The sequence below is a fragment of the Asterias rubens genome, chromosome 5 (assembly GCF_902459465.1).
Source record: "Asterias rubens chromosome 5, eAstRub1.3, whole genome shotgun sequence".
Lineage (NCBI taxonomy): Eukaryota > Metazoa > Echinodermata > Asteroidea > Forcipulatida > Asteriidae > Asterias > Asterias rubens.
Window position 1 is genome coordinate 373,137 of NC_047066.1, and position 16,048 is coordinate 389,184.

At 37.7% G+C, this 16,048-nt stretch overlaps 1 protein-coding gene across 3 annotated transcripts in view; it reads left to right on the top strand.

Annotated features, from left to right (window-relative positions):
- Window positions 1–14,899, top strand: part of LOC117290564 (signal peptide peptidase-like 3) — a 59,210-nt gene extending 44,311 nt beyond the window's left edge. For 2 of the 3 annotated variants that reach the window (XM_033772009.1, XM_033772011.1), the window contains exons 7-11: window positions 2,909–3,087; window positions 3,952–4,040; window positions 6,827–7,029; window positions 8,127–8,236; window positions 9,621–14,899. In XM_033772009.1, the coding sequence (XP_033627900.1) occupies window positions 2,909–3,087; window positions 3,952–4,040; window positions 6,827–7,029; window positions 8,127–8,236; window positions 9,621–9,689 (650 nt within the window). In that variant the 3' untranslated portion in view covers window positions 9,690–14,899. The remainder of the gene's footprint in view (window positions 1–2,908; window positions 3,088–3,951; window positions 4,041–6,826; window positions 7,030–8,126; window positions 8,237–9,620) is intronic. The other variant, XM_033772010.1, reaches the window with a different exon arrangement.
- Window positions 14,900–16,048: the final 1,149 nt, after the last annotated feature.

A 16,048-nucleotide genomic window follows, 5' to 3' on the forward strand; every position in this document is an offset into this window, starting at 1 on the left:
ATGTCAAGATTGCTCTCTGGTTACTCATTGCTCAACCTAATTCTTGAGTCACTTCTTCATTTTCTTCATTAATTTATGGACATGGAGGACCAGGTTTTGCATGAAATTGATGCTGCAAGCTCTGTTAGGTAAAGAACATTGGGTATAAAAACAAGTATGTTAATAGTGGCATTGGGTAACACCATAAACAGTGCAGCCCAAGTCCAGACACGTCATAGAGGCATCAGGGGCAAAATTCATCCATGCCCAAGTCCAGACACGTCATAGAGGCATCAGGGGCAAAATTCATCCATGCCCTTGGTCATTATCGTGATGCCTTCTGGAATATTTCACTCCTAGATGTGCTTTTTACTATAGGGATGAAGTGATTTGTCCTTGGAAGAAAGTGTCTTCAAAGGGAAGTAGATTGCTGTCCATCCTTTTTCTTGGGATGTGTTTCATCCAAACCCTTAAACTCCAAGGAACTCTGGACTACTAGCCAAGAGAGAGAGAAAATTCTCCAGATGTTTACCTTTAACATTTATGAAGGAGTTGAGAAGTGTAGTATGCATTAGTCTGTGTCAGTATTGGACGGGTGCAGATTGTTGGCATTAGGTCAGGCCAAGAGATGAGCAAGCAGTTAATGCTTGGTACATGGTTAGTCAACATGAGTGTTGTAATGTCTCATGTAGCATGTATCTAGGGACATGGATTAATAATTTACTAATTCTGTATTAAGGAGTCTGGCCAAGAGATGAGCCAGCAGTTAATGCTTGGTACATGGTTAGTCAATATGAGTGATGTAATGTCTCATGTAGCATGTATCTAGGGTCATGGATTAACAATTGACTAATTCTGTATTAAGGAGTCTAGGGAATAATGACTGCAAGGAAGTATCTAGGGATAATTGATTCTAATAGAGGAACTTCGCCTTGCCATTCATTGTCTCTTCAAGTAAATGCTGTGCACAATAATAATAACAATAATTTGTATGTCACAACAACAAAACGAGCTGCTAGATATAGTAGATGCTAAATTTGCATCGGGGATAAACAATATTAATGTTGGTTTGTACCCATATGCACTGATGTGTGTTAGCACTGTATACTCAGTACTTTCCTTAGCGCTGTGACCAAAAATCACAGGCATATTACTTGTGTGTGGGTAAAAACCAAAATAAATAGCTGCTAGATATTTTTCTTAGGCTAGGCATTATTATAATAGGGAAAACCAATATATCTACAGCATAGCTGAGAAAATGGGTTGGGTTTTCAGCCTAACGGGCCAATGTGCTTACAGACCATAATAAGGAAAACCAATATATATACAGCATAGCTGAGAAAATGGGTTGGGTTTTCAGCCTAACGGGCTAATGTGCTTACAGACCATACATTCAGCTCATGTATTCAGCATTATGATAATAACAATGCTTGATTCCCAACTCCTTATTCAGGCAGTTTGATTGACATCTCTTTTTATTTTATTATTTTATTTTATTCAACTGCCAACAGCACAAGCGCCAATTACATTTTATTATAAAAGCAATAAAACAAAAATGATTACACACTGTTGATTAGTGAGGTTTAGTGACTGCCCAGACTTGATATTGCATTTTATTCCCTAGAAAGTGTGTTGGCATCTGCACCTCCTTTACAGGTTGGCGCAAAATACACTCCGACAATAGATCTTGGGTACATTGCACTTTAGTTCCAATTCTTCATTTGGATTGGAATTGCAGCAAACGCCAAACAAAATGTAATGTACGGAAGTCACAAGTTTCATTTACAATTTTAGAAATATTAACCAAAGATGAACAACATGTTTATAATGCTCTTTGCTTAGTAGTAGGTGTTTTTATCAAAGCGCATTTTAATTACAAGAACAGTGAAATGGAAGTAGTTAAAGGAAAGTACATTGAAACATCCTATATCTACATGTACATGTACATGTACATGTACTACGATGTCAAACAAAGCATGGATGGGTGTAATCTTGGTTCCAAGACCATTGTTGTTGCGTGGTCGCACACAACCAACGCACGGCAAACTGTACACGCTTGTAATGAACGAATGTAGAGGGCGCTCTGTGTTTCTGATACCCGGATCCCACCAAGTTGGAACGATGGTTGTGTGTGACCATGCAACACCAATGGTCTTGGAACCAAGACTAGGAAGAGTGCAGCTTCATGTACTGTTCAAATACCTGACATAGTGAGGTGAATAAAACCAAATAAAAAGAATTTAAGAGAGAGTTTGGAGATTTAAGATACATGTATCTTCATGTTCCTCACAAGATCCAAGATGACAAATAACACTTGGATGTTTTATTTATTTTGTATCCCCTCTCCAGCGCTAGCCATGGGTCTGTGTGTTACAATGATAGCATTTGTTTTGTATCCCCTCTCCAGCGCTAGCCATGGGTCTGTGTGTTACAATGATAGCATTTGTTTTGTATCCCCTCTCCAGCGCTAGCCATGGGTCTGTGTGTTACAATGATAGCATTTGTTTTGTATCCCCTCTCCAGCGCTAGCCATGGGTCTGTGTGTTACAATGATAGCATTTGTTTTGTATCCCCTCTCCAGCGCTAGCCATGGGTCTGTGTGTTACAATGATAGCATTTGTTTTGTATCCCCTCTCCAGCGCTAGCCATGGGTCTGTGTGTTACAATGATAGCATTTGTTTTGTATCCCCTCTCCAGCGCTAGCCATGGGTCTGTGTGTTACAATGATAGCATTTGTTTTGTATCCCCTCTCCAGCGCTAGCCATGGGTCTGTGTGTTACAATGATAGCATTTATTTTGTATCCCCTCTCCAGCGCTAGCCATGGGTCTGTGTGTTACAATGATAGCATTTGTTTTGTATCCCCTCTCCAGCGCTAGCCATGGGTCTGTGTGTTACAATGATAGCATTTGTTTTGTATCCCCTCTCCAGCGCTAGCCATGGGTCTGTGTGTTACAATGATAGCATTTGTTCGCCTACCAAGCCTCAAAGTCTCTACGTTACTCCTGACTGGTCTTCTCATTTATGATGTCTTCTGGGTTTTCTTCTCTACTTATATATTTAACGCAAATGTGATGGTCAAGGTTGCCATGAGGCCTGCAGACAACCCGGTAAGTGCGCAAGTTGTCTTCCGCTAAAATACCTTGTATTATCTGTTTTTCTCGTTACGTACACGCTCTGTGAAAAACCTTGTATAAAGTGGGTTCTCGGATCGTCCGAGTTCATCGACTGTAGATATGGGACAACATGTAGGAAAGGGAAAAGAAAAACCTTACAGTTTAAATGAAAGAAGTGACAACCAAATCACAAACTCTGAAGAACTCTGTTGCAGTCTAATAGTTTGACTCCTGGTCAAGGGCTGACGTTGAATTTCAATTTTCAGCTGAAGCCACCTTCCATATGAAAAGAAGATCTCTAATGAGAGAATCAAAATGTTTAACGGATGAACATGTATGGCATGTTTGGGACTTTGAATGTTGTGAAGGGTCAACAAAGTCTGCAAACACTTTCCATACAAATTGCCCCCTTTGGCTTCTGTCAAATGTCAAAATCCCTTGCAAGAAATCCAAGTAATTTGCTGACTTAAATTATTATCTTAAAGGAAATGCGACCACTTTTGTATTATTACACTAAAGCTTAACAAGTCATTACATTTAGCTTACACCCTTCCTCGTTTGTCTAGTGTGTAAAATGAAGAATTGAGTCATACCTTTCTTCTCTTTCCCATTGGACGAGACGCAAAGTCTCTTACTTTGAGTCCATTATAAAAAAATACTGTGACCCTCGTTAAAATCTAAGAAGATCGTTTAAAATGGTAATGTTGCAATAATACAACAGCAAAACAAAGAAACACAAAGCAGAAATGAGATTTGATATTTCATAATCTACTCTTTATGTAATGAGGATTGACTGCAAATGATGTGCGTTTTAGTGCCAGGAAGTAATTTACTGTTTGATCTGATCCTTGTCTATAGCTTGGGGTTGTAGCTAGGAAACTGAACATGCCTGCAGTAATCAAGGAAGCTCCTCAACTTTCACTGCCTGGTAAACTTATTTTCCCAAGGTAAGAGTAAGGGTCCGCTCTCATTAGATTAATGAGAAGATAAACTGTTTTTCTTTGTTCCATCCTAAGTAGGATTTGAAGCTTTGCAGGGTGGAAGTATAACTAAGAAGTTTGCGGTAACACTATGTGAACATCTCTTTTGAGTAGTGTTGGTGGTTTAAGACTCTATTTAACCGGTAGTTAATAAGGGAATAAAAGGGTAGCGACATGTTCTAAAACCGGCAGGGTCGTTGCCGTGTGATAACGACCCTGCAAGGCAACGACCCTGCAAGGTTTTAAACAGATGTTTAAGAACGAGTCACTACTCTTTTATTTCCATTCATAAATGCCCCCCCCTTTTTTTTTTCTCTTTTTTTTTTACGTTAAAAAATTACAATTATAGACACTTTGACAATTGAAAATTTGAGGTTTGAAATATTGTTTTCAAAAACTTTGAGAAGAATCTTTTTGATGCGCGTGAGTGGTGTGTGCGCGCGCTTAGAAATAGATAACGCGCTGTTAGTAATGAATTGCGTTCCGCATGCTAATATTGCATGTGCGCGCCCGACACGCGGAAGCCAGCCGGTTATAAACAGCTCCAGCTGGTCATTATCAACCGTTTAAACACCCCAATGTGACGCGCTCTCCACCAATAGGAGTAGAGAAACTGTCTGGGGTATTTACGAATAACTCATTAACCACTGGTTAGAACTAACACTACTCAAAAGAGATATTCCATTGGTATAACTTCAAACCTCTCTTAGTTTACCCATCGTATTGTCTTGAAGATTGATATCATTTTCTCAACTAACTAACAAGCGTCTAGCTTTGACTCTTTGTCTAATAACTCCACCTGGAATACTGTAGAAGTCGAGGAAATCAAAACACCATTGTTTACTTTTATTAGAAGAAAATCAGTATGAATGCTCACAAAATCCCTGAAAAAACAAAACTGAAACCATTATTGTTACACTTCTCTTGAGGGGATTCACCCATATATTGTAGTTAGCTAACAACAGCATGGGTTGACCTACTTCCATCAACAAAAATTATCATGGTAAAAAGTCATGACCTGATTTGACATTTTTCAATGCTTTGTCTCTCATCTTAGCAATGAGTAACATGCATTTCTTAAACAAAGCAGTCTTTGATTTTTATGTAATAAGTTATTTGGAGACATTGTACATGAAAATAGTTGAGCAGTTCTGGTGTGAGTGGACATTTTTAAACTAGAGAAATACATGATTGTTTAAATCCTTAGAGAATAAGAAATAAAACTAGCCAGCAGTTTAAGTTTCGCTGTGTTTTATAAATCAATTAAGGTATGGTATTAGATTTACATTAAGGAATCCTTCCAATTCATTTAAAAACACACGTATCCTTCAAAACAACATTTAAAGGAATGTTCCTGTAGGTTTATGTAACAATACATGAATAGACAATGGTTAGTCAAGAATGATACTTCTAACCTACATGCATTTCTGAATCCATCAAACTTGTTAGGATGGAAAGGGAAAGGTGTTTCAGTTTGTTTTTCATACATTTATTATTCATTGAAAGAGAGCCTTAAAATATCTTGTAACCTCCAAAAAAAAATGAAACTATTTTTCTCAATATCCTGAATACCTTATCACAAAAACATTTTGATGGACTCGTTTATTTTCTAAATGAATGGAGTATGATCCCTTACAGTCCACACAGAGATCTCCTATGCTGAAATAATAAATCCATCAATCTATTTGAGTCTAGATTGAAACCATCATATTAAAGTAACCCCACACCTTGTCTTTAACCGAGATGCTGTCCCACTTTGAGGTGTCGGGTGTTGACTGCTGTTGACTCTCTTTATTAAACTCAATGTCATTTGAGATGGATTATGCTGGGAGCCAATTTGAGCATTCCTCATTATCAAACTATAGAGTTTCTGAAAATCATAGCCAGATTCTGACAGGCTGCTGTAAAACGGCACTTTTGTATACCACAGGAAATGATATGCCCTTTGGGTCGCAAATAATTCACTCATGAAATGTTTTATCGTTTTTTTCCGGTTGAAAAACAATCTAGACATCAGGAAACAGACTGCTTCAGTGGTGTGTGCTTATTCTGGCCGAATCTATCTAAATAACTATTATTGGTGAAGTTATTAGCGATTAACTATCAAGAAAAAACATCGGCCAGTTTGGGATTCATAATGAAGAAAATATTTCTTGAAAGTATTTCAATGTCATTAAAGAGAGTATCTGTTATATTCTGTTTATCACAAGCATGAGTCCAAGAAGACAAAGGGTTTGCAAGATAATTCAAATCATTGTCTCTTTTCTGTTCCATTTGGTTCATCCCCAAACAAATAGATGTATTTAAATTATCATTGTGTGAGTATCTCTAGAGAAACAAACCAAGACATTGTGACTGTTACACCCGTATCAGACAGGCACTCCAGAGTTCCCTGAATTAAGTTTCTGATTTGGAGTGACTTGAAGATGAAAGATTGACTGATGACTTTAAGATGGAAGATTGACTGATGCAGTCATTCTAAACAACTCTGGAGTGCCTTGGTTGCAGGTGTCGATCTTTTCATGAGCCGAGCCAATGTAAATATTATGTTAAGTTCACCTGTCTGAAACCAAAATTTATTTGGGTCAACCTAGAGCCGCTCCTAATTTATTTGGTTTGGCGCGACTCTGGCATGTATGTCTGAAACAGGTGATTATTCATTTAGTGAGTATAACAACTGAAGAAACAAACCAAGACATTCTGACTCTAGTCTTAGGTCAACTGCTTATTGATCTGTTGTATCTTTAAACCAGCAGCCTACACAACTCGGGTCATTTCTCAATGCTAGGACTAGGTGACATAGTCATGCCTGGTCTTCTCTTGTGCTTTGTCATGCGTTATGATAATTACAAACGTCAGGCAGCAGAGGGCGCCACAGCAGCCCCTCTTATTGCTCCAAACAGCTTGACTCAAAGAGTTACCTACTTCCACTGCTCACTCATTGGCTATTTTGTTGGTGAGTTTCATTTATTTTCTTAAGATTAATTTTGATACCCATACACAGATGTGTGTAAGCACTGTATAATCAGTACTTACCCAAGCTCTGTGAAAAAAATCACAGGCATATTACACGGGTGGGATTCGAACCCACAACTTTTGTTTTCACAGAACTTGTGGAAAAGAAATGAGTACATGTATGTACATTAGTGCAACACACATTGGTGTAAGAGTAAAAACAATATTAATATTCTTTATCTCGATGCAAATATAATATCTATTAAATGTCTTTTTGTCTGTTTAGTAAGGTAACTGTTTAGTGTTCAAACTCCATATAATTATTCCATTTGGTTTTTTATTCTGATTGATGATCCCCCATCTGAATTTCCACTGAGATTGCTAAGACTATTTTCTCCAACCTCATCCCCAGGGGTGATTAGTTTATTGAAATGTGCAAATCTATGGCACATATTAATTAGACCTGTGGCCATGGTGTCTGTCGCCTGTCTTGACAGCTGACATGTCTTCATTCAAAGCTGTCTTATTGTCAGGGTCAACCCATGTCTTCTCTGACTCAAAGGGACTGGACACCGTGGTAAACTGGTAAAACAGCAGTATTCATACTTGGTTTATTGTCCCCACATACATGTATGCTTAAAATAACAACATTTTGTCATCAAAGTTGCAAGAAAAGAAAGAAGAGGAAAAAAACCTTCTTGCAGAATTGTGTGTGCTTTCAGATGCCGGAAAAAGGCTTCAGGCCTGAAGTCTTTTTCAGATTCATATATTTAGTATTTTAGTGAGAAATTTCTCAAAAACAATGTTACTACAGAGGGAGCCGTTTCTCACAATATTGTGTTTACTATCAACAGCTCTCCTTTGCTCATTTCAAAGTAGGTTTTTATGCTAATACATATTTTGAGTAATTAATGTCCAAAAGTGTCGAGTGCCTTTAATTCATAAACTAATTCACAAACTCGTACAAATAATGGACCCAAACTTTGCTCAACCTTTCTAAAATGTTGACAAGTATTTTCACATTAAGCACCCTGATTTGATTGTCTTTCCCTGAATATAAATTGCAAGCTTAACTCCTTAGATTGAATTTATGTACAGGTTTACTGACGGCTACAATATCATCTGAAGTTTACAAAGCAGCTCAACCAGCTTTGCTGTATCTTGTCCCTTTCACACTCCTGCCATTACTCCTTATGGCCTACCTCAAGGTAAGATAGTCATTCAGGATTCTGTAAACCAGCGACCATATAATCCTCTGCGTCATGTCATGGCCTAGCAGTTTAGAGCACCGGGGTCGATTTCACAAAGAACTGAGGACTAGTTCTAACTCAGGACTAGTTCTAGGTCCTAACTCAGGACTAGTTCTAGGAGATATTATAAACTTGAGGTGAAACTCGGGTCCTAACTTGAGATAAGATTAGTCTTAACTCTTTGTGAAATTTAGTCGTGGTCTTAAGCTCTGGTGTTTCTGACCAGCAGAGTGTTGGTTCGAGTCAAGGTCGAGACACTTTTGTCCTTAATTTTTAACCATTATTGCTGCGCCCTTTGGATGGAACGCAAAGCCATAGGTTCTGTGTGTTATGTAACACATGAAAAAACAAAACAGTGCACTTATCAAAAAGAAAAGGGGTTCGCCCCAGTGTCCTTAGTTTTATTGGCAGCATATTGCGCCACAGCACCTTGTAAATGGTGCTATGTGAAAGGAGAACTGCCTCTAGCCACCGGGCTAGCTTGAAATCTAGCAATTCAAAAGTCATGGGTTCGTATCCCACCCAAATGATTTGCCTGTGGATTTTTTAACAGAACGTGGGACTATAAAGTGCTGACTATGAAGTGCCTAATATACACATCTTTATCCCCAATGCAAAAAAAAACTAACATCTATTAACCTTAGAACAGCCATACATACAAACAAACAAACAAACAAAACGAACTAAACAAAAACAGACAACACGCAAACAAAAGGGCAGACGAACATAAGACATGATAGCTACTCCGACACAAGAAACATAATATAGATCAGAGATAATACAAAGAATTCATAATTAGCGACAAGATGGTAGAACAGTTCAATCAGAAACAATACAAAAAACAAGTCATCAGTGATGGAATCTTAGGCCCAATTTTATGGAGCTGATCAAGCATATAAATTCGCTTACTTATTACCTGCTAAGCAACAATAATCAGGAATCCAGTCATAAATTGTACATGTGACATAGTATTTTGGCTGGTAATCTTTTTCTGCTAAGCAATTGTTTGATGCTTAATTACGTTTTGTGCTTAATTGGGAATAGGGGACTTTCAGGATGCTTTGTGGCAGCAGACTTACCAGGTAAAATCCATTGTTCTCTGTAATGTGCGCATACTCAGAACTACGTAAACAATGGATATTTATTTGGTAAGTTTGCTGCCACCTAGCATTCCAAAGTCTCCCTTTGGGCCTAGATGTGTTTCTGTCATGCAGCGTTTCAACATTCAGACTATTGGTATTCAAATTGATGAAGTATTTGCCCATGCATAGAAAAGATTTAGTCTGGTACACCTGTCCTGGAGACTATCTTTTATCTGATTGATTTGTGTATTTGTTTCCAGGGTGACTTGAAACGTATGTGGCATGAGCCATTCATCAAGGGACAACCCAACAAGTACACAGAAGTATGACAACAAGCCAAACTACATCCTGTATAAAACAGATCCAACTGGATTGGACATGGTGGAAAAAACCAACCAAATATACCGACCTTTCATCTGGACATAAAAAAAAGAAAGTAATAACAAAGAATGATGGTTGAATGGAAGAGATTACCGGAGACTTGATGTCATTGTACAGTATTCAACCAGACATGTTACTCTCATGGCTAATTGGTATATCACCATGGTAACAAAAGGATGAACATGGACATGTCACTCATCAAGGAAGTAGTATGTCGCCATGGTAACGTAAAGGTGGACATATTTAATGTATCAAGGCTGAAATTATTGTGGAATTAAACTTCTTAAGGTTTGGCGCTTTGAGTGAAATCATGTTATTGTTGTAATGTGAGCTTGGCTAAAGAAATAACTGATGCCATCACCATGGTAGCCTCCAGTGGAAATATCCAGGGTCGACTTCATCTGTGGACAGTTGCAGTCTTTTTATACAGAGTTGTAGAGGACAGAAAAGGAAAGAATGTTTAGTTTTCTGTGGATTGTTTGAGGTGGATTTCTCATCATTGATGTAACGAGGTAATCATGTATTGTGAATATCAATGCCTTTGTGCATGACAATGTGGAGATCCTTTGGCCAAACCTTGCCCTGACAAAAGCTATCAGGAGTTGTCAGTAAGTTGGACATCAAAGAGGAGCATCTTGAAACAATCTGTATAGTAGCAAGATCTATGACTCAACATCTTTACATGGAACCGGTTTATGATGAAAGATTGAAGGAGTTGGAAAGAGACACCACAATCCATGAAAGGACTCAGGAGTGTTTTGGACTTCCAGAGAGTTGGCTCACTCTTATAGAAAACAAAACAAAAAGGAAATACTTGTCATTGTTGCTTTATGGCAGTGTTAATATAGACTGAACTGTATCCTATGTGCAAAGTGGTTTCACAACCTGGTAAATAAGAACACATAAACAAGCAGACATGCTTTTAATAATGTTTAAATGCTTTGATTTCATCCACAGACAAGCAAAATCAAACAGTCGTCCATTATTTCCGCTGTTTTGTTTTTGTGGCTAGCATTTGTGGGAATCAAGCGTCAAATTGCTAGTAATATTACTAAAGTCAGTATATATATATTCTGATAATTTATAGGTAATCTCTGTAGAGTTTTTTATGTGTATATGTAGGGAGTTCATTGCAAGTCTTACAAGGTTTGTAGAAGACGTTTAGTAAGACTTTCAATACCTTTAATAGAGTCGGATTCAATGGTGGAAAGGGTTACAAGCTCGATTATACATACTTTGTTCCCTTTTGTTTTTGTAGTGGGGTAGAATTGCTTCCAGGGGTAATATCGGTTCAGTTGTCAAGCAGAAAAGTGTAGTTTGTCGAGCAACATTGACGAGAATAAAGTTCCCTGAAGTGTCTCATGATAGAACTTCTAATTCAGTGTGTTGCTATGGTAACGGTCAGCAGACTGTAACTTGAAGTACATAAAAAGTTCCATATCTGAGCTCCTCGTCTTGACGCGCTGGAAGTCGAAAGATAGAATGTTGCAATTGTATGGAAAGACTTTAGACTGTCTTTGTTTCAGACGTCGATCTTGTCATGAGCCAAACGTAAATTTTAACCTGAAACAAAAATTGATTCAGGTTGACCTAGAGAGTCATTCCTAATTGTGTTGGTTTGGCAGGACTCTGGAGTGTCTTTCTGAACTGGGTGAAAGTTACCTCTAAGTTTTTCTATGTCACACCCTAGACGCACATCACCCAAAACTTTTCCTTTTCATGTTTTGGTATTGGGTTTTTCTGCTTGACAGCTGTTTACCTTAGTCCCGCCTGATTTAGGGCTGAATGTGTCACATAAATCAGCCGCTTTAGTTCTACTCATTTTCTGACATGTTTATATCCGTTTGTATTTGTGTGTTTTTAATCTGGTATTACATGCGGCAGTCCATTTTTTTTTATAACTAATTACCGTTACAATAATGCAATAGTGTTCAAGCATATCAAGCTGTCGAGCAACTCTAACAACCGACAAATTTCATCATTCATTGGAGTAAATAAGCAGTGCCATGAAATAGGGCCCTGGTCACCGGCCAAAATGCTATGTAAGACTGATCACCAGTTATTTGTTTAAATAATAAATACCCTAATCAGGTTAATAAAATTTAGCTGAGAATGTTGAGGTAAAGAATGCCATGACATAAGACCCTGGTAAAGATGTAAGCGTTCTGTTGCTATGTAAACAAAATAATGATCATGATTAGACTGTACATTCTCTGATGTTGAGCTGCATTAACGGATTGGGACAATAATGTTTTTACTAAAACAGCTTTATTTGAATCTGTTTAATTACCTTAATATCGTTGCCTACAATAACATACATGTATTCAATGTTGATTCTATCATTGATGGTGATTCTTAATTTAAAAAATGAGATTGGAAACAAAACCATATTTTGAAGACTACATTTGAACACTAAAAATGCAACTAATAACACAAGTCAACTGTTGCATACAGTGGCTGTAGGCCTACATGTATATATCTGTTGTATCTTAAGCTACATCCAATCAAGCGACTCTGGCTACGGCTGTTGGCTTCAGAGAGAACTTTGCAGTTTATGATTTTCCAACAGTCCAATCCTTGCCAATCCAAAGCCATTCATTCATACACCAAGGTATGATGTTTATTCTAGCCAACTACAGATGGATTGCATTAAGTTCCATCAACCGCCATGTTTGATGATTAATAATGGAAAAGTGCGCACAAGTCTCAGCCAACGATAGCCTTTCAAACATGCACATTTCATCAACGATAGTGGTCAATTTAGCGCAATCCATCTATTGGTGTTTGACTAACTTTATTTTCATGAATACAGGTTTGAAAGGTGCCTGACTAATCAGAATGTGGCCAAATAGCACTCTGCACTAATGACGACACTGCTTAAAATACCCGGCAGTCAGACAAACATTCCACCACTCAATCACTGCATAATCAGGGCATAAGACCGCTTAGCCAGTACACACGAGTAAACATAAAGCTTGGACATGTTCACACATGTACATTAGTAACATTTGACACCTCTGAGATCATTGTAGTGAACTGTTAGATGGGGCTCGACTTGATGACTGAACTGCTATAGCATTAGAGGAGAGTTGTACTAGCAAAACACAACAATAAGTTTTGCTTTACTGTAAAACGGCTACTGACCATTGTCCTTTGTGTACTGTTGAACCATGGAGGTCCTCCATGGTTGAACTGAATCCCTGCTTATTTTTCCTAATAGCAGGACTTTGTGCAGCAGAAGTTGTCTCCATATTAGCTTCACTTTTGTTTCCTTTCAGTTTCTTCGGAACAAAGGCCTCTTTGTCTTTCTATCCTGTACTTTGCTGATATGCAACTGCAGTAATCCCCACCTTGATCTCTAGTCTTCATCCCCAGTCTGTTATTCCATGTACATGTATGTCATGTTCTCTTAGATCTATGAGATATGTGTACTTAACTATGGCTCCACAGTAATAATACAGCTGTACCTTTTAGAGTAATAGATCAGAGAGCAAGACTAATTGCTCACTACTGGCTCATTTCTGTGCCTTGGATTTGCATTGATGAAAACAAAATGGCTGCTCTACTATGTTCAGTTTGAAAAACATACAATACCAAAGGTTCATTGAACCACATAAAAGTCTAGTATATTCAACCACAGTATGAGCATTAAACCAACAGATGTTGTTTAAGGTCTCCAAATGGCAAAGCTTGACCAAGAAATGTTGTGGCATAAATCTCTCAGTGCAATGGTGTTCCATATTGTCAGTGAACTCATCATGCTTTTAGCTTTACCCATTACTCTCAATCCAATGATTTTAATGAGTTTGTAACACATCCATTTCTCACAAGCAGAGCGAAGTCATTGGGTTTCTTTGCTTGCAAAGAGATGCATGCTTCTGGGAAAACAGCTGGAAAATGTGAATCAAGATGGACAAAATCCAAAATGTAAATTTTGCAGTCTTATTTATTATATGAATTAATTTAAACTAAAGCATCTTGTCAGTTTAATGTGTAATAGAATCTTGAGTGGGCAACATACTGTGTGTTTTTTTAACTACATTTAACTGATTTGAAAAAAGTAAGATTTAATTCTACAAAAACAGTAAATAAATCTACGGGAAAGTGTTCATTGTGTGACCAATGTCTCAATGTTGTATTAAAAAACAAGTATGACCTTCATGCTAAGCTAATCACTTTACAAAGTAATTTTTATACAAGATATTCCCTCTAGTGTTTTATTTTCTAAATAAATGGGGTAATTTTGTCAAGACCTGGATGTTATTAACTAGATATGATGGACACAATACTATGATGCTGTTGGGTTTAGGTGAATTGTCTCACTCAAACCAAACAGTGTACTCCTAAAGAGTCCGCCATAATCTTAAAAAGGGTTAACAGAGTTGCTAAGCAGGGAGCCAGTATAACTAATATTACAAGGAATGTTTGCGTGGTAAACACTTTCTGCTTGTACATTGTCGTCATTCTTTATTAATTTATTTTCTCAGGCATTTGATGATATTTTGTTTGGGAAACAAAGCTGTTTGTGGTTAATGACAGATTGGTATAAAGATGCATATAATATGACGTTGCACTTGTCTGTAGCAATTATTAAAGCTGGATAATTCCATCAGAATGCTAACAAGTAAATGGTGAAACTTTAGAAGACACTAGGTGGCAGCAGACTCGTCAAATAAATCCATTGTTCTGGGGAATGTGTGCATTCAAAACACATTTTATTTTTGCACTCCCGAACCTGTCACTGTCTCGCAGAGCTTTTCAATGGGGAAGTTTGTTTCTTCTGAATCGCTTCAAAAAGGGAATCCTTGAAACAAAATCCTGAGTTCTGTTTGAGGACGGCAATTTTCAACAGAAATTAAATTCTGAACAACATCATAGTACCTTGTAAAGACAGCTTCCACCTACATGCAATGTGTCGTGTTTAAGTTGAATGAAGTTAGAGAAAAGTAAAAATACCAAGGGTTTGAAATTGATGACTGTTTGTATCTATTTAACTCTATGTCTCTTGGTGTCAGGTAGTAGCTCTTTCAGTTTAGGATGTAGTTTTATTCCTATTCTTATTTTTTAAAGATTAGTTGCAAACCATATTAATAAGGTGAAAATATTGTACCACTTGCAGGCAACTGCTGACTGAATAAAAATGGAAACTAAAACTAAACATGAGTTTTATTTTACTAAATTTCTTGTCATTGTTAGATTCACGAACTATTACTTAGTATGCGTAGTTAGACTCCAAGTTCACAGTGCTTGAGCCTTGATGTAACCCTTAATGTTTCATGAAAATAAAAAGTACTGGTAGTTTACCTTGTAGTTGGTTAAGCCTTGTAGCTCAAATCCTGACCCGAGCATAACCCAACCCAATCTTTTACCGGAGTGTGGGTTCGAATCCCGGTCGTGACACTTGTGTCCTTGAGCAAGATACTTTACTATAATTGCTTCTCTTCACCCAGGGGAATAAATGGGTACCTGCGAGGGTAGAGGTTGATATTGTGAATGAAAAAGCCTTTGGAGCGATATAAACTGTTGCCCAGGTTGTATACTCCCAAGGGAGCTGAGAAACATTAAAAAGGGATGTTATTGGCCCTATGACCAGGGCACTAATGTAAAGCGCTCAGAGAATTAAGTGTTAGTTATTAGGCGCTATATAAATCGAAAAATTATTATTATTATTATTTTAAGTTCTAACAACTATAGACATTTGCTCCTACCCAACAGAAACAAAAATCTTAGAAATACTAACTTTGCCGAATCAGGTGTACCACCCTTCTCAACAGTGAAATTTTTTAATCCTTGTTTTTTTAATGGATCTGGAATCCTTAGAGACTTTCTTTTGGAGGTGTAAGGCGCTATAGAAATACGGTTGTTATTATTATTATTATTGCAAAAAATAGTTAATGGCCTGACGTTTCGACCCCAGCAGAGTCTTTCTCGAAGGCTAAATGACAACACAACAAACATGAACAGGTAACTAAGTGAAACATAAGCAGTGAAGTGGAAATACATGAATGGGGTTAGAAAGCATACATAAAAAAGCAGGGGGTAAACAATGAATAGGGGGACAAAAAGGGGGGGGGGGGTGAAGGGAAGGGACTGGCTTGACCACAAGCAAGAAGATGGAAACACAAAGGACAACATCAAGGGTGGTGAGGTTGGGTATAAAGTAATTTATTAGTGAATGAGGCTCAGGCTAAAAGGCTATGGGGAAAAAGGAGACGGCAAAACAAAAGGTTTATTAGTCGTTTCCTTCTTGGATGTTCAGACCATGGGGTTGAATGGTCTGGAGGCGTCTAATCCAGAGTTTCTCCCT